At 38.2% G+C, this 18,802-nt stretch overlaps 1 protein-coding gene across 1 annotated transcript in view; it reads left to right on the forward strand.

Annotated features, from left to right (window-relative positions):
• Window positions 1–13,557, forward strand: part of prkd2 (protein kinase D2) — a 36,733-nt gene extending 23,176 nt beyond the window's left edge. The window contains exons 2-19 of the mRNA XM_011482554.2: window positions 3,686–3,824; window positions 4,166–4,297; window positions 4,450–4,649; window positions 5,271–5,454; window positions 5,541–5,612; window positions 5,748–5,765; window positions 5,894–6,053; window positions 6,861–6,972; window positions 7,647–7,724; window positions 7,821–8,133; window positions 8,207–8,259; window positions 8,343–8,415; window positions 8,617–8,723; window positions 9,336–9,497; window positions 9,744–9,842; window positions 10,025–10,292; window positions 11,459–11,544; window positions 12,096–13,557. Coding sequence (XP_011480856.1) covers window positions 3,686–3,824; window positions 4,166–4,297; window positions 4,450–4,649; window positions 5,271–5,454; window positions 5,541–5,612; window positions 5,748–5,765; window positions 5,894–6,053; window positions 6,861–6,972; window positions 7,647–7,724; window positions 7,821–8,133; window positions 8,207–8,259; window positions 8,343–8,415; window positions 8,617–8,723; window positions 9,336–9,497; window positions 9,744–9,842; window positions 10,025–10,292; window positions 11,459–11,544; window positions 12,096–12,305 — 2,466 coding nt within the window. The 3' untranslated portion in view covers window positions 12,306–13,557. The remainder of the gene's footprint in view (window positions 1–3,685; window positions 3,825–4,165; window positions 4,298–4,449; window positions 4,650–5,270; window positions 5,455–5,540; window positions 5,613–5,747; window positions 5,766–5,893; window positions 6,054–6,860; window positions 6,973–7,646; window positions 7,725–7,820; window positions 8,134–8,206; window positions 8,260–8,342; window positions 8,416–8,616; window positions 8,724–9,335; window positions 9,498–9,743; window positions 9,843–10,024; window positions 10,293–11,458; window positions 11,545–12,095) is intronic.
• Window positions 13,558–18,802: the final 5,245 nt, after the last annotated feature.

An 18,802-nucleotide genomic window follows, 5' to 3' on the forward strand; every position in this document is an offset into this window, starting at 1 on the left:
TGTTTGCATTTCACACCAAGACACAGAGTCTCATTCAAACAGTTCTGCAAACCTTTACCCTCAAAATGGTATGTGGCGGATACACATGAATACATAAACATACAGATGATATTATCAGTTGTTTCAACTTTCTACTATACAGATTGAAATTAGTGGTTTTGAGGGTATTCCCTCATATCTTTGTTCTGCATAGACGTAGCAGCCGCACACATGGTCCCAGCAAAGCCACTGTCTGTTTTAGGGTGAATGCAGAGTAATATAACTTGTTTTTTGAGCAGCTTAACAGTGACAGTGCTAGAGTTCTACCAGACAGACTGACGTTGAGCAGCCACTTGAGTTGATGAGTAACGGAGGATTATGAAGTGCTGGCAGTCTTCTCTGATCTGGGCTCACTTGTGGTTTGTAATTCTATGTTTGTCCTTGGTTTTGGTTGTGGTTGGTGACAGATGTAATCATTCTGTGAATCATTTCTGCTAGAAAGATTTAGGAATTTTATATTGGGAAAGTTTAGAGCCCACACATGTTGGTGTCTACATTGTCAGACTGTTTTAACGGCGGAGGATTTTCAAAGCTGTACTTTATCCAAAATTCTAAGAAGGAGCGAAAACATATGTTTGGAACTTTTTAAATGTTTTGATTAGACCGAATTCTTTTGCCGTCATACTTACAAGGCATTCTATAAATTAAAAAACATAAAGATTGGACTAAAAAAAATCCCAATGTTGTGTTCAGACTGCCTGAAATATTAAAGCTAACTCTATGCAGGCACAGTAAATGTTATGGGTTTTTCTGAATCGGTCTCTGAATCTCTTTTCTGTAAATGAGGAAACATTAAGGAGGCTCAAACTTTAGTCTTGATTATCTAAAATCGAAGTTCTAGAAAGTTAAGAAATATTAATATTAACACATTGTGACATCAAGAAAAAAAGGATTCAGACCTCACAAACAGGTTAGAATTGAACATTTACTGTCCAAACCTTGCACTTTCTATATGACTCCTGCCTCTTTGAGTGTGTCAGTCGTGCTGCAACTTGCAAAAGGCCTGAAGGCTAATTTTACTTTAGGAGAACTTCTTTAGTTTTTAACCCATTTCCTCAAAGAATTTTAAGTGACTGGATGATCATGTCACAGAAATGGACTTTGGAACTCTGAGGCCTTTTGAACAGAGAAGATTCCCGTTAACGTACAAGAAGAATTTTAATGACACATTGCGTGCCTTCATCAGGCAACAGGACCTGAGTAGGGCCAAATTTGTCTTTGAAGTTTGAGAATGTGGCCCTGCGAGTGACTGGCGGCGTGTCCGGGGTGTCCTCCACCTTCGCCCAACAGCAGTTGGGACAGGCTCCAGGAACCCTGTGACCCTGAAAGGGATTCAGTGGGTTTAAAAGATGGATGAATGGATTGAAACGTTAGCGCTGTGAGGGAAACCCTTCACTTTTTCATTTTCCTTAGTTACTTGTCTCCTCTCTCCCTAATCACCGGTCAGTAAATTGAAGTGTGAAAGACTTGCCCTTAGATTCTGAGATTGTGCACAACTCAGCACAGAAGCACCCCACAGCATTAAGAGTCTCAATGGTAAAAAGTCATCCCCTTTAGACTTTAAGATCTAAAGAGTGGGGACGTTTTTTGACTGCAACATAAAAGGCTGGGCCCTCTTCATGTGGCTCCTTTTAATGGACCTTTTTCTAAATGGAACCAACTGGAACATTTTCTGGCAGTTAAAAATCATTTAAAAAACACAAACAACAACAAAATAAACACATGTTTTGGATTAGATTCAACATATTTATCCTGTGTATAGTCTAACATCTATTTATTGAATCATTATTCTTAATTGTGTTTTTTCCCCATAAATTTCCAGTTATTGAGCAGGTTATAATTTCATGTAGATATTGTAGATTTGCCCTTAAAGTGCGTTTGTGTCCAGTTGTTGACTGAGCGGTCAGCAGCAGTAGAAGCTGGGGCGTGGTGGACTCTCTGAGGAACCTGGCAAAGCCACAAGCTTGGCCTGGATTTCAGCTGTGAAGTGGAGCCTTTGTTGGGAAACTGAGAGAGCTGTGAGCGCTAAGGAAAAACGAAGGCCTGCTGAGGAAAAACAGGGTGTGTCAGGTGTTGCTTGTTAGACAGGTGTGTCTGACTGAAAGCGTGGAGGTGTATGCTTGTTGTGTCATTCCAAGGTGTCACGCCAAAGTCATTTACATTTTTTTTAATCATCTCCAAGCACACTTTTGAAGATGGTGGTATGGATCACAGGGCATGGAAATCCGTTACATTGCACATGTGGTCTGTAGCACGGATACATCTAACAAGAAAAGATAATAACACAAGTAATTCAGCGTTGTCTATAAAGCTGTTTTTTTGAAGGGTGTGAACACGGCGAAACATCTTTCTACGCAACCAGGGTTTATTCTAAGAAATCCAGTGTTTGCAATCTTATTACATAAAGCACAGGAACTGTAATTGTACTTTAAACTGAGCAGCTGGTCTGTAAACATTCTGTGTACCTGTGAAAAGTGATGAAGCTTGGAAAGCGTAGAGGTAAAAATGATTCAAAAAGAGTCCTTTTTCATGTTAATGATTCATTTTAACATTAATCTACATCAAGACTAAAACATCCAATCATTTGATTCCTATGACATCATGTCAAAAATACTTGTTTTTGTAACATTTAGGGAATGTTAAAGGTCCAAAGTGCAGGAGGTTGAAGATTGAAACCTAGCAAATTAAGAAAATAAAGTGGAATATTAGGGATCAAAATTATTCTTTATGCAGTTTCAGAGTATTGTAAAGAAAGCACTTGATTTCTGATTATTTTTAAAAGTGTGCAGAAGAAACACATTCTAATAACACGAGTCTGTGAGTGTGTTTGTACCTGTGGTGTCCTGTGTGATGTGGCCACTGAAGGGAACCTAGCAGTATTAATTATTAAGGAGAGCAAGGTTTTCCTATGACAGCCATCTTTGCTCTGCTGACTCCTGAGTGACAGTCTATTCTCTCATGTATGTGAAAGAGCTGCAGCGTTGTGTGTTTGTGCATTGGCACATGACTGATAGGAAAGAAAAAGATACAGTTTCACTTTTGTCTACCTTTCCATAGTAATTAAGTTGTTTATCATGTGGGAATACACTGTAGTGTACTTCAACAACTGTGTGTGTTTGTGAGGTTATCGTAGGGATATCTATAATTTAACAACTTTATTTGATATTTCTGTTTAGTAAAGTTTTCAGTAACTAAAAATTAAGATATAGTTTAAGGCCTAGACTGCTCTGCAGGCAATTTGTACAAAACAAACAAACAAAATAATTAGGAGTTCTGTTAAGTTTTATATGTTGGAAAATATTCCCCCTCCCAAAACAATGAAAAAAATATGTATAAAAAGCATTCTATTTTTCTTTCTCACTGTGACTATACTGCATGTAGTTGTTGCATTGACTGAAAATAATATTATCGTTACTACTAATTTGCATATATTTTATTCAAATGTTTTTTCAATATTATAACTTCGTTTTTATGTTTTTAGATGTTATGGAGATGTATAAAATGAAATATATCTATGGTACAATGTGATTCGCCTGACATATTGAAACAAACAACTGCTATTTAAGGGGAACATTGAAATGAATTTATTCAAGTTAAAAATTTAACGTATGCATTCTTTTTTCTTCCTTTGTGTATTATCTTGTAGTTCCCGGAGTGTGGCTTTTATGGCATTTATGACAAGATTTTGCTTTTCAAGCATGACACAACCACCAACAACATTCTACAGATGGTCAAAGCAACAAGCGACATTCAGGAGGGAGACCTGGTGGAGGTTGTGCTCTCAGGTATCCACCTCTCCTCTCTTTTGTTCTCTTCTCTTTTTTTCATGTAAATGACATGCTCTGTTATCATACAAATGTGTGCCCCAATCTTCCTACTTCCTTCTTTTGTTTCCTAATCATTTCTTCCCCTCTTTAGTTAAGCTTCCATTATTGTGTTTTGCTGGAGGGTGTATCATAAAAGATAATCTGCTGGTTTACTATCTTAAATGTTACTGTTGCCGTCATTTTCCATCCTGTTTCCATCCTATCCACCAGCCTTTGCTCATGAAGCCTCATTACAGAGGTACAATGGTATCTTTGCATCCTCCCTGACAATGGTGTGTCTCTCTCTTATCTTTTTCTAGCGGCTACCACGTTTGAAGATTTCCAGATTAGGCCCCATGCACTCAACGTGCATTCCTATCGGGCCCCAGCCTTTTGTGATCACTGTGGAGAGATGCTGTTCGGTTTGGTCAGACAAGGGCTTAAATGTGATGGTGAGATAAGAAGGAAATGAAAAAAAGGCAATTTTATCAGATCCCAGACTGCCATTAGTTCAAGCTCTTGTCTAATAGGCTCAGTGTGGCTCATTAATAGACTGTAATGGTATACTTCTCCCTGACTCTCTGATCAATGGCTCCCCCTGCAGGATGTGGACTTAATTACCACAAGCGGTGTGCATTCAGCATCCCAAACAACTGCAGTGGAGCTCGGAAGCGACGTCTCTCTACCACTTCTCTGAGCAGTAGTCAGTCCATGCGACTCTCCAACACTGACTCAGTGAACAGTAGCGGGATGGCTTCCACCTGCGGAGAAGACGCCAGCCTCATTCGTTCCAACACACAAATGGTACATTTAAATTCATTCTCACAAATCTTGATTTAAAGTGTCGCTCAGGTTAACCAGGTTAAGCCTGGGTTTTATAGAGCATTAACTGTTTTTACGGCCTTCGTATAAGCAGTTTTCCTGCTTTGTGCGACATTTAAATTGAAAAAGTGAGAAAAAAAATAAAAAGAGATGCCGAGTGGTTGAACAGTGAAAACAAAAAACCAAAACAACATACCAGTAACATTGTAAAGAAATGAAATAATAGAAAACGAAATAAGATTTAAAAAAAAGAAACAACACAGTAACAAAAGAAAAAGCTGTAATACAAAATAATAAATAGACTATGAATTTTTAACTGAAAAATATAGACCTGCAAAGGAGATTATGGTTTAATTTTACAAAGCATGGAGACACAACAAATCTTTGTTCAATTTGGTGATCACTTTGCTATTTGAAGACAGAACACAGAAAAATGAACATGATATCTAAGATTTAACTGAAGATTTTAAATTGGTCCATTCGTCGTTTAACAGTTGCCTCATGTATTCACTTCATTTCTTTGCTCATTTCCTTTTTTTTTGTCATCTATGAACGATGGCAACATTTTTAGAAACTTTTTTCCTCTCCTCTCTATCATTCAAGCCACGAACTCCCAGTGAAGCACGGCGCTTCTACACAGGCCGACCGGTTCATCTGGACAAGATGCTGATGAGCAAGGTGAAGGTGCCGCACACTTTTGCGGTTCACTCGTACACCCGGCCGACTGTGTGCCAGTACTGTAAGAGGCTTCTCAGAGGGCTCTTTAGACAGGGTCTCCAGTGCAAAGGTGAGTACAGACAAAGAAAAAAGATTTCTGTCTTAATGCAATTAAAACTAGTTTAACCCTGATTAACTTTGTGGATTTACCCCCAGACTGCAAGTTCAACTGCCATAAACGCTGTGTGTACAAGGTTCCCAATGACTGTCTCGGGGAGACTATTGGAGGTGAGAGAAATGACGACTTATTCTCTGATGTTAAGCCTGCATGAGTTGAACAAAAAATGCATTAACATCTAACAACTGAACATATAGTTTTTATGACACATAAACTCACTGGCACCAATCTTTTTATCTTCTCAGATAACAAAAGTAACTGTGGTAAGTGTTGTTTTCATTTTGAAGTGATTAAATCTTCACCTTTCCTATTGCTTTTTTTGCGTGAAAAAAAAAAATCTTGTAAAATGTGCTAATGATAGCACCCCCCCCCCCCCTTTTTTCCACCTCAGATACGATGAGTCCCACTGCAGACCCTGAAGTACCCATGGACTACACCAGCGAGTATGACACGTCAGACAAGTCTTTAATGGACGACTCAGATGAGACCTGCAGCATCCCGGGATCATTTTCCCCTGATAACAACCAAGATGGAACTAGTGGAGACCAAAGGTATGAGGAGATTTTCAATATCTATGTGAAGATGGTATGAAGGGCATCTTTAAGATGGACTGATTTACAAAGTACAGCAGCAGTTGTTGCAATGATAAAACCCTAAAACATAGGAACAATTTTGGGGTTCTTCTGTATTTCATCATTCAATTTATTGAAATTTTTGTTTTCTCAATTTGGTTAGTTAGTTTCTGGTTAGTATAGGTATTGAAAAAAAAAATCAAGTATAACAATTACAGACAATTATCATTGTTTTAATAGAGAAAATTGTTGTTTTGCACATCATCATGTGTGGTTCAGTTTGTGGTTAAATATCCACCCAAAACTGTTTCTAATAGACCTTCCATGACTTAAAGTCTCTTTGAATATTTTGTGATTGAATGCTTTGCCTGGAAAAAAAACAACAAAAAAAACACAAACTTTTTAAACCTTTTTTAATCTCCAGTGAGCAAAAGGTTAAACTGGATTAGACTAAAAGAACCACTTCCAGGAGTGGAAAAAGTATGTATTTTTTATTGTCAAAATCAATAACTGTGTTGTTACCATGGAGACTGAAATGCTATTTCACAGACTAAAGTAACAATGTTAGTAACAAGCATTCATTTATCCTGGCCGGAGAACTTTTCATTAGATTCTAGATAAAAAAAAACAAAATGTCTTTTTTTTTACCATTCAAAATTCTCTCAGGATTATCCTGAATTTGCATCCTGACTCATTCTAACAAGAATTGTTTTATAAAACATTTGTTGATAAAGAAATTCATTTTTGTTGCACCTCCTCAAATGAATGGCGATCTGCCTTTCCCAGTGTTTACATTCCACTAATGAGGGTGGTGCAGTCGGTGAGACAGACCACGAGGCGGTCCAGCACAGCAATCAAGGAAGGATGGATGGTTCACTACACTAATAAGGACACACTGGTAACTCATCACACTCTCCTACACTAAACCAAAATCATTTTTATGTGCCTTAACATTTTTATCTACAGTAATTTAGACTTTTAGTAATACAAAAGTTTCTGTAAGCTTTGCTTTGTTTCTTCCCATTTATATTCACTTAGAAACTAAACACAGCTGTTTTAGGCCTCCCGCTTCTTCCCCTGCAGCTGTTTAAGCCTTGATCCTTTGCTCTTTGCTTTTATTGCTTCTTTAACAATTTGTGCAAAAGTGTTGTGTGTCAGTGAAATAATCTGGACATTCACAATAAATTTGACCTTTAAATAATGAAACGGCTCTCAGAAAATATGTGATGAATTTGGTCTAAAAGGCAATGTTCAGAATTTTCATTTTTTCTTGGATGAAGTCTATATTTGACCTTTTAGAAACTGTTAACATTATATTCCATGTTTATTTTCTATCTGGCTACCCTAACACTCTTTTTCTGTTTTTCATGATCAATTCTATTCCTTTTCACTTTGACCTTTGCATTCTGTAGCATAAATTCTCTTTCTTTTTTCCTCTTTCTTTTCTCTTAGATCCTGAGGTTCTAGCATTTTATGCCTCCCTACTCCTTCATTTTTGTCTCCATTGCTTCTTTTAGTGCCCTTTTTACCTTTTTATTTATCCCATTTTAATTCCACCCTCCTCCTCCTCAGAGGAAGAGGCACTACTGGCGTCTGGACTGTAAGTGCATCATCCTCTTCCAGAACAATAACTCAAACAAATATTACAAGGTATGTGAAGTACAGCTTACCACAAACTATGAAACTAAGTCACAGAGGTGAAGTCTTCACTCATTTGTTTTCTAATCTGCATCTGGGGTCTTGTAGGAGATTCCCTTGTCTGAAATTCTGGAGGTGCACCCTGCAAGTGACTTCACAATTGCCCCACAAGGCACCAACCCTCACTGCTTCGAGCTCATCACAGGCACAGTGCGCTACTTTGTTGGAGAGGTCACACAGTCATCTGTGGCTCCAAGCCACCCTCAGATTCCTCCACAGACGCCACCGTCCCCCAGCCAGGTGGCGCCCAACAGCGGGATTGGGCTTGAGGTAGCAAAGTCGTGGGAGGGGGTCATTCGCCAGGCCCTCATGCCAGTCATTTTTCAGGATGCACCACCGGCTCAGGGAAACACGCCACACAGTAAGTTCAAACACATTGAAAATACACACATTTGAACCCAGTGTTGTATGAACTGTTGTGTTTGCTGTTTTAGGACAAGCCTCCATCAGCATATCTGTGTCCAACAGTCAAATCCAAGAGAACGTGGTATGGCACTCACTTTAGCAGTGAATTATCTATCTTTTGGATTCTTTAAAGTACATAATAAGTAATTCAATATTTTTGTGCAGGATATTGGCACGGTTTACCAGATTTTTGCTGATGAGGTGCTGGGATCTGGGCAGTTTGGAGTGGTTTATGGAGGTATGTTCGCATGTAAAGTGATGTTAAGTTAGTAGGTTTTGTCACTTTGACAAAAAAAGTCCAACCCAAACAAAGAGCTTGTTTTCTAATATTTATTTGTTAAATAAAATGTTAGCATTAGAGAAGTTTTTTAAAAGCATCACAAATTGAATTTTTGTTGGCTGTCATATTACCAGTACTAGCAGTCTTTTTATTTTTCAGGGAAGCACAGAAAGACAGGAAGAGATGTGGCTGTCAAAGTCATAGATAAGCTTCGATTTCCCACCAAGCAAGAAAGCCAGCTGAGAAATGAAGTGGCCATCCTGCAGGTAAACATACCTGCTAAGAATGTGCACAACTGACAGCACTACCTGACCAGACGACGACTGCACAGACACCATAGACACTGTCTCAGAGAAAAGATTTCAAAAATGATCCTCTGTTAAAATCCATGTGTATGTATGTAAACAATTGACAAGATCTATCAATATCCATCTATCTGTCTGTCTGTCTGTCTGTCTCTCTCTCTCTCTATCTATCTATACATATATATACACCAACATTACGTTATCATTTTAAAATGTAAAGATATGTAAGTATGACAGTTATTTTTTGTGTGTAGTTTACTGTGGTGAATCAAAAACATTTTGATCATTCATGAACTGCTTTGGTCCTCTGTGGTGTGTCCAGAAAAACCAGCAGATGGAGACAGAGGAACGTCAGCCTGTATCTGTGTTGCTCCTATCTCTTTTTTATTTAAATAGTCTTTTTATGAATTAAATGTAAATACTTGTTATGAGTATTAAATGCAACCCATTTTGTTTTTTTATGTCATACTAGTTGTAATTACTGCCACAATTGTTTTTGTAGGGTCACATCCTGAACATGATCCAAAAACGACCTTTTTTTTAATCCTCTGCCCTGCTTTTAAAATCTTTCAGAGTTTACGCCACCTGGGCATCGTGAACCTGGAGTGCATGTTTGAAACCCCAGAGAAGGTGTTTGTGGTGATGGAGAAGCTGCATGGGGACATGCTGGAGATGATCCTCTCCAGTGAGAAAGGCAGATTGCCTGAAAGACTCACTAAATTTCTCATCACACAGGTGTGTATGCGCCCCAAAGAAACAAGCCAAATATGTGTTGTCATATTTCCTAAGTTGTTGTGCAAAGGCAAGTAGTTGTTAATGTACATATGTTTGATAAAGTTAATGGTAAAACGTCTTGATATGGCAGTTCTTGGCATCAGGTTTTCTACTTTACAGTGTGGCATATAAATAAATGTCACATGTTGCTTCCTGGAACTAATTCAGACCTGTGTTTGGGGGATTCGTGTGCAAATGTGCATGCAGATTCTCTTAGCCCTCAGGCACCTGCACTTCAAGAATATCGTTCATTGTGATCTAAAACCTGAGAATGTCCTGCTCGCTTCTGCAGATCCTTTCCCACAGGTATTTGCACAACACACATCTGCCACCATTCTCATTTTTATGCCTGAAGTGCGGTATTTCACACCCTTGTGTGCGATCCCTCGAACGTGTCTTCTTTTAAATCCGTTTTAATGCAAATATCTTCATTTATTTCCACTCATTTGAACTATGTTATTGCTAATCGTCATCTTCATCTGTCATAGGTCAAGTTGTGCGACTTTGGTTTTGCTCGCATTATTGGCGAGAAATCTTTCCGTCGCTCTGTGGTGGGCACACCCGCCTACTTGGCCCCAGAGGTCCTGCTGAACCAGGGCTACAACCGCTCATTAGACATGTGGTCAGTGGGGGTCATAATGTACGTCAGCCTCAGTGGTACATTCCCCTTTAATGAAGATGAAGACATCAACGACCAGATCCACAATGCAGCCTTCATGTACCCTCCCAACCCCTGGAAGCAGATCTCCAAAGATGGTAAATTGAGATCCCAGTGAAGAAGGAAGCTCTTGTAGACTAATACAGAGATACAATACTTTAAATATAAAAAGAAAACATTTTATTTTAGCTGAAAGTCACGTTTTTGTTAAATAACTTCAACGTGATAACAATTTTTAACAATACAGCATAATTATATGCACATATAATTATGATATAACCAGTGTTTACATACTGTTACACTGTATAGTAGATGGTAAACACACGACATCATGAAATTTTAGTTGTGTTGAATCAATATTAATAACAAAGGACTTTGCTTGTTCTGCCTCATTAAAAGTAAACAAAAAAGCTATAGCTATGGTGTGAAAAACTAAACACAGCCATTATGAAACAATAAATAATCATTTGTTCCATTACCATGTGTTAAAATGAACTAACAATAATATCCGTAGTGCTGCTGCACACAATCAGAAACCCTTTTTTTTGACAAACTCAATGTAAAACAGCAGAAACAATGCGATATCTTAAAATATAATTTCATTTGCACCATTTGTTTTGTTTTTAAAGATGTTTTTAATTTATTTTACCTGTTGTGTTTTAGTACAGTGACTTTGATGGTCCTAAAAGGTGTTTTGAATAAAATTAATTCTTTTAAATACGGTAAATGTTTTTGACATTTTTCAGTGCAAATATAGGCTTTATAAGAAAAAAGTTCCGCTGATTCAATCTTCAACCTCATCAACTGCAGTAATGTGCGTGACATATCTAACATACGCAGCAAGTAGGATTTAGGTAACCTTATTTTGTGGTCTGACCTGTTTGGAAGTTCACTTTTGCAAACGAAAGAATGTTTTGTTTCTCACGGAGAAAGACAGACAGGCAGCAACAGTTCCCACAAGTCAAGCAGCCAAACCTTTAATTGAGGTAGCCATGATTATCAGCTAATCAAGTGAATTTTAATTAGCTCCCACTGGCTACTGTTTTTTTTAATTTATTTATTTTTATACATTTTGATGAAAACTGTACACATCACTTTGCCTGCCTTTTTATAACATAAAGTCATATTATTCATTTTAAAACCTGGCAAGGAACATTAACAGCTTTCTGTTATCTGTGCATATATGCATATATGCACAGAATTATAATTCTTTTGTGTATGATTGATTTAAATATAAATGATGGGCATAATGTCTTCTTTTCAGCAATCGACTTGATCAACAATCTGCTGCAAGTGAAGATGAGGAAGCGCTACAGTGTAGACAAAAGTCTCAGTCACACGTATTTACAGGTACTGCAAATAAACCACTCACATCTTCAAACAGGCACACTATTCAGACATATTTATCAAAAGTGAAGATTTCCTTTGGCCTCAAAGACAATTCGTCATGCTTTCAGTGCAGCTGTAATCCCTCATCAGAGATAAAGGATGCAGCAGCGCTCCGCAGACACTATCACATAGACAAAGCTGGGCCTTAAGATCGCGAGAATGCCTCAGTAATGTCTTTGCCTCATGAAGAAAGAAACAGATTTGAGCACACTCTTCAACTCTGTGAAGTTGTAACTGAGAAAATAGATGCTAAACAGTTTTGAGCATTTTTTGTTTGTTTTTTTTGTTTGTTTTTTGTAACTTACTCTGCCACTACAGCCTTAACTGGATGAAAATTCTATTTGCAATTTTCGGGTTATGTCAGCTCTTTGACAAGCAGGCACTATCCTAAAGTGATTACTGGATGGTCCTCTGTGGGCTCATCAAAACCACGAAAGCTTCTCTTATATCGATCCAATTTCATGGCCTTTTAAACTGAAATTTCACCCTAATGTTTGTACTTCGTTTCACAGGACTACCAGACGTGGCTGGACTTGCGACAGCTGGAGACCAAACTTGGAGAGCGTTACATCACCCACGAGAGCGATGACAGCCGTTGGCAGTTGTATGCCCAAGAGCAAAACATGCCCTATCCTACTCACCTTGTTCCCCCTCCTACTGCTGAGGAAGGTGGGGATGATGCAGATGTGCAAGGCCTCACAGACAGGGTCAGCATTCTCTGAACACAGAGAGACCAAGGACTCATTCAGAAAGGAAGTAGAGGATTACTATGGTTTACCTTGAGACACAGAAACAAGGAGTGGCAGAACCATTGGATTGTAGTAAGAATTTTGCAGAGCTGTTTAGGCACCCTAGGCTGAAAATCTGCTTTGTGCCACTTTTATATTATAAATCCAATTTCTTTTCGGCAATCTAAAAGTCCTCAGAATGTCTTTCAACCATTTACCTCGCCTGTTACAGCTCGCCTTTTATCTTTTGAACAGCCTGACTTTATATGGGATCTTTTCTTTCCATGGACTGGCAGTTTTTCCCCCAAAAGAAAATGAAGTTGAACTTCATATTTGTGTTTTTCACGAGAAAGCAAGGGTGGTGTGTTCACTTCCTCTAACTGTGATATGCCTCTTTAGGTGAAGCTTGAAACAGCAGCTCACTACAAACCACAAAAAGAGCTGTGGGTGTCTCTTCTCTACATGCAATAGACTAGACACATGAAAGCTCTTGTGGGCTGATTACAATTGCAGGCTTTCTTACTGTTTGCTGTCAATACACAGCTCTGATATCCCCCACCACAGGTTTCAAGAGATGGGGCTCTTTACAATGACAAGAGAACTCCTTTTTATATAAGTAAATGCATGCAGACAAAGCCATCTATATTTTCAAATGCAGTCCCGTAAAATTTTGCCAAAAAATGCAGCACAAGCTTCTTCTCCAGTTATTTGTCCTAAGTTGTAGCAACGTAGATTCCTTGATAAATGTAAGTTATCAAAGATGAAACTGGGGCGTTAACATTAACATTTTTGTTTTCAAAACAGTTTTGCCTATAGATATAAAATCATAGATGTTTCAGGCTGGTGACAGTGACTTCTATTGTGCTGAAGGTGCTAACTTCTTCCCAAGTTAGACATTAAGTATTTCACTGAAACACACATCTTTAACTGTTTCAAATTTGTTTGTACTGCAGACTTCATCTTACCTTCCTCTCGGGATCGCATGGCTTAAACGCACAGCTTGGAATTGCTAAAGTAGATGCTTTTTTGTTTTTGTTTAGTAATGTTCCTTATAGTGTCAGAATGCATGTTTCCATGAAGCAAAACTTTCTAGATAGGTCATTCAGCATTGAGTTTGTTATGTTATTCCATTATAAAAATATGTAACCCGAAATGTGTGTACTTATCAAAATGTTTAGATTGTGTTCAACAAGTTTGATGGATGACCCTGACCTTTACAGCAGATAATACAAACTTTCAACACTTCCCTGTTGGTTTTGGGGTTTTTATTGAACGATTAGGAGGATGTGTACTCCTCATCTCCTTTCAATAAGTCTGGAGTCCTCTCTAGCTGTAAGGTTGGGTACTGAGATGTGTGCGGTCATTAATCATGTATGCTCACACTCCTATATGTGTTTTAAGTCGTAAACTTACTGTATGTTTTGAGGATTCCTGCAAGCAGACACAAAGAAACAAGTCATTTTCAAAAAGCCGTCCTATTTAAAAAAATAATCTATGAAACTTGATTACCATACACAGGCAAGCCAGCATGAAATCTCTAAAATCCTCTCAGCTTCATTTTGACATTTGCTTTTTCTCATCGTTGAGTTAAAAAATAGTTTTCACTGCAGGTTTCTGTGATAGAGGGCAGCCGCTAAACAGTGCATGACAAAGAAAATACCACCATTTGCGAAACTGGAATAAATTACTCCTCACCTCAGCTGACTGACAGTTGTTTTTTTCTCTTGGAAGAAGAGCAAATCATTCTAGAAGTGGCTGTAGCTTAAATATTCTGACAGCAGCTGCTCTTTCACATCAACCAAGCTTAATTAAAGATGTAACGGGTTTAAGATTTCATTTTAGGTTTGCTGAAGAATAACTCTTGGCTGTCAGGTTATTTTATTTATTTTTCAACACATCTCCCACACAAAAAAATCTCTGCAGACAAGAAGAATGATTTGTTTTCCCATCAGTGATAGTTGCACCTATGCCAGCTCTGGTTAAATGAATCCTACTTCCTTCAGCTATGCAGCCATTATTGCTAGCAAATGATACTAAATGGCACGTTGCCTCTCTTTGTATCTCTTATCTATTTCAGGTGTTGACAGTTTTATTTCTGTGCCACAAGATGCACTCTTCCAGGATATTGTCTTTGTTCTTGAAAGTGGAGCTGAAGACCCCAACACTTACTTCAGCAGGGGAACTGCGTCAGGCCTCACATGGAACCGGAAATTAAGTTCCTGCTTTGTGTCATGTTAACTCCAATAATCGGGCCTAAATACAATAACAATGTGTCTCCAAAATATTTATATATTTTTTTTTCCACCAGGTCTGGTCTGATTAAAGTACCTGAAATATAAAAAAATGCTTCTCATATGACTAGAATTATGACTCCACTTGCCCTATTCTGACCCTGATTTTGAAGTACAAGCACGCAAAACTCAAACCTTAAACTGTCCCTCAAAGTCCCTTAGAAATATTCAGAGTTCACGGTATACCTTCAGTTCAGCTTTTCCAGTAGCTACATCTGTAAAATCATTTACTGGCAGTTCAAATTCTCAATTCAAAAAACAAAAAAAAATGAACTGCTTCAGAACAGGCGAGGAAAGACCCATTGACTGTAAAGAGAGCTGGACTGAGCAATCCCTCCTCCCTTGGGTTCCAAACAGGAAGTGTCCGCTGGCTCCAAGCCCTTAGACTTCTATTGAAAGATAGTCTCAATGACTCCGTCGTTTTATTTGTCAGAGTAACCATTCTTGCTCTGCTACCTTTTTTAACATGTTGTTGCTAATCCTATTTTTTTCACGACATTTTTTCTTCATTGCAAGTTATTCAAGTTATAAACTGACCAATCGGATGCCTCAATAGTGCCCGCTGGCCCCCACCTCGAAAGTTTGAAATGTTTAGCAAGTAAGTAAGTAAAGCTTTATATAGCACTTTTCTCAGAGAGCGACTCACAAAGTGCTTCACAATGTTAAAACAATATAAATTGACAGATTCTCCCAAGCCCACTTTAAGGGGAAGGGGTGGGGACTTCGAACAACCTCACTCCTGATTGGCAGCAGTAGTTGTCATAGAATAGTTGACTCAATCCGACTCTGACCAATCACTGTTGTCTGGGTCCAACATCGCCAAAAAAATGGTCAATGAATTGGCTTCATTTTACTGGAGCTGGAAGTCTATGGGTGATTTCAGACTCGCTCAGTCCAGTCCTCTTATACAGTCAATGGAAAAGACCTAAATGAGGGGATCTAGGAGGTAGAAGAAAAATAAAAAGGCAGATGTTTTATAAATTATATTCATATAAAAAAAGAGCAGAATCTGGAACTGCATGTACTACAATAACACATAACAGAGGTGTTTGCTCATGGGTGTAGTGCCTAACAGAGCGTAAATGAACAAATATGTGAAGTATAAATTAAACACATGCACAAGGGCTAAAACTGCTTTATGAGGAAACTGAAAGTCAAACTAATAGTTGAAAGTAGACATATTTCAGAAAACATGATGACCAACAAGGTAAGCCAAAACCAAATGTAATCAAACTACCAAAAGTTGAATCAAGAACATGACACATGAATGTGATAGGTGCAGCTACTGAAAAATTTTAGCTTTATATAAAAAAAGGGGTTAAATAAATTCATGTATCACTAAATGCTAATTGTTTTTCCAAATAAAAATCAATGGACAGCAGTCATAAATGCAATGTATTGGAAAAAACAGATTTCAGAGCAAAAACTTTCAAAGAGCTCTTGAAGTTTAAGTCCTAATCCTATTTTTGGCACAAATTAGTCTCTTTTTATTCTAAAAAACCTCTTGCTCATTTGAACATTTTTTTATACAGCCTTGGATGGGAAACTACACGCAGTAGTGCAAAACACAGGAAGCAACAGATTTTATCTAGCTGTAAAGGTGGAAGCAGTAGTGTGTGATAGAAGGTATCAGAGACGGGTAAAGAGGTAATGTAGAAGAGATTACTGAGACCAGTAATGCTGATGTGGCAGAGTAGAAGATGTTGAGCTACATTTTGTGTGTTATGAAAAAAGACAGAGGATGGGCTTCGTCAAAGCGTTCGCTCGGGTTGGATGCTTTGCAAACAAAGCAGGGGTAGTTGATAGATTAATAGAAGGAGCTGCTTATAACAATTCTGAAACCATAAAGGAGATTTGATGATAAAATAAGTTATTGTGTGGTATTGAACAGGTACACATGGACATCAGGGTCACCAAAAACACCAACAACAAAAACAAAAAATGATTGTGGTAACCTCTAAGGTGAATTTCCTCAAAGAAACAGTATTTACTTCAGGCATGCTCAGAAACTTACTGACTTTTAGCACTGTTACGCCCCCTTTGTGTCTAGGGGTGCTAGGGGGGGCATAACATAAAAAGTAAAGGTTTTGGCTACTGAATTTAAGTGTAACAAAAAACACCAAACGAATGTCTCCATAAAATAACACAAATTTATTTACAAATAAACAAACAATCCAACAATAACTAAAAGTGAAGCTAAAAGGCTTCAGGGTGAACCCAGGCCAAAACAACAAACAAAACCCCAACTAACTGCAACATGTAATCTTACCTGCAACAAAAGAAAAGGGAAATCAAAGACAGAACGCTAACCTCCCTAACCTAACAAAACCAGGTGAAAACATGTACTAAACAAAATGGCGGTTCACCCCTACAGCTTCACTTAAACAAAATCATAAACCAAAGGACTAAACAGAGTGGGCACAGACAAAACTACAAACTACAAAGAACTACAAAGTGCAACACAAACTAAAACAAGTGGAGAAGACATAAACAAAATGGAGAACAAAACAAAAATGGAGAAGAGGGCCAAGCAGCAGTGGAGGCTTTTGCTGCAAGGCACCCTTCTCACCGACTGGATGTCCAAATGGTGCTTTTAAAGCTGCCTCCACCAGCTTGTCCAAATTGAGGCCACACCTTCATGCACCACACCTGCAAATAATCAGACATACAAACAAAGATCCACAAAACACAGAAGTCCCGCTCTGATAAAGAAATAATACACAATAATACACAAAACACAGAACAAACCAAAACCAAATACGGCCACAGCCGTAACAAGCACTAATGTGTGTTTTGGTGTTTTAAACATCTAATGAAGGAAATTAAGTTTAAATGTGTATTTCTGAGTATTTCTTTATTCAAATTATTTCGAATCAGAAGTAGATGAAAAAAGATCAATGTATATCTCCGTTTTCCTCAGTTTTGGCATCTGGCTCAAAACATACGACGGGATAGCTCCAACATTTCTTGCCTTTTGTTGCACCAGTAATGTTAGCTTGGAGGTGTGAGGGGCTTGAAGCTAGCGGGAGATGGATGACATGAAGTAGAGGATGGCTCACGTTACACCAACAGTCCTGTCCACAACTCAAAGGTGAATTTTTAATTGTTCCGAACTAAACCCAAGTCCACAACACGCACAGCTGGACGGATCGCAACAAAGAAACCAACCATAAGGATAAAAGAGGTTTACAAGTTTATTAATTTGACTAGAGAACTGTAGCCCTCCTCTCTCACATCATATCTTCTTCCGCTTTTATCCACAACAACGTTTCCTGACGCTCAGCTGTCCGGGTAATTTCCATTCAATCAGCTGATCCACTATTCCACTCCTCAGCTGTTTGAGTTGCTGAAAGAGAAGACAAACAGAAAAAACAAACAGTAGGAAATGGAAAGAACTGGAAGGTTGTAACACTAATGAACTAAGAAACTACTGTGTGTCCTAGACAATGTTTTTTTGATTTGGGCTAAAAACTGCATAATCTTGATTAAAAGACTACTGGGAAGGTTTTGTAAAAGATCGGAGTGGGACTTTAGTTGGCGGCAGTGACTCAAGCTGGTAGGCCAATGATCAAAGGGTCAGTGATCAATAATTTCTTCCCAGAATTCTTTAATGGGTGTGCAGTCCCAAGTTGCGTGTATGTATGTATGTGTCAGGGATATTTTGAGAGCAAAATGGGCATATCTCTGATTCAAATCCCATTCTTGACTTAGATACGTTTTTCTATGTGGACAGCTTCAGTTGAAAAGTGTCATGGTCACAGAGAAGTGACAAAGGTTCCTAAACACAGTTTTTGTTTTTTCTGTTGAGGTTAGAAGGTGCTGATGGGTTAAATTATGTGTACTGGTAAGGGGACATTTCCAGCCTGTTTTATGATTGAAAGATTTAACATGAATGTTTTGTTGTTGAGAAATACTCTAAAGTTGAATAAAGACTTTGATTGTGCACAGAGAAACAATATTTCTAACATTTAGTCTGAGAAAAATATTTGCTTTCAGAACATTACAAATCCCTACCCAGTCTTAAATAAATACTTGTTTTTAGTCTTCATACAACATGATCACCCATTCTGATAGCATTTCCTCCCTCAGTTGTTGGTTTCAGAACCACTGACTAAAAGCTTACTCCATGGTAGATTTGCTGCTGCTGCACTTAGGCATAATGCATCTTTAAAGAGATTCTATCAACTGTGTGAAACAATT

The sequence above is a fragment of the Oryzias latipes genome, chromosome 13 (genome assembly GCF_002234675.1).
Source record: "Oryzias latipes chromosome 13, ASM223467v1".
Classification (NCBI taxonomy): domain Eukaryota; kingdom Metazoa; phylum Chordata; class Actinopteri; order Beloniformes; family Adrianichthyidae; genus Oryzias; species Oryzias latipes.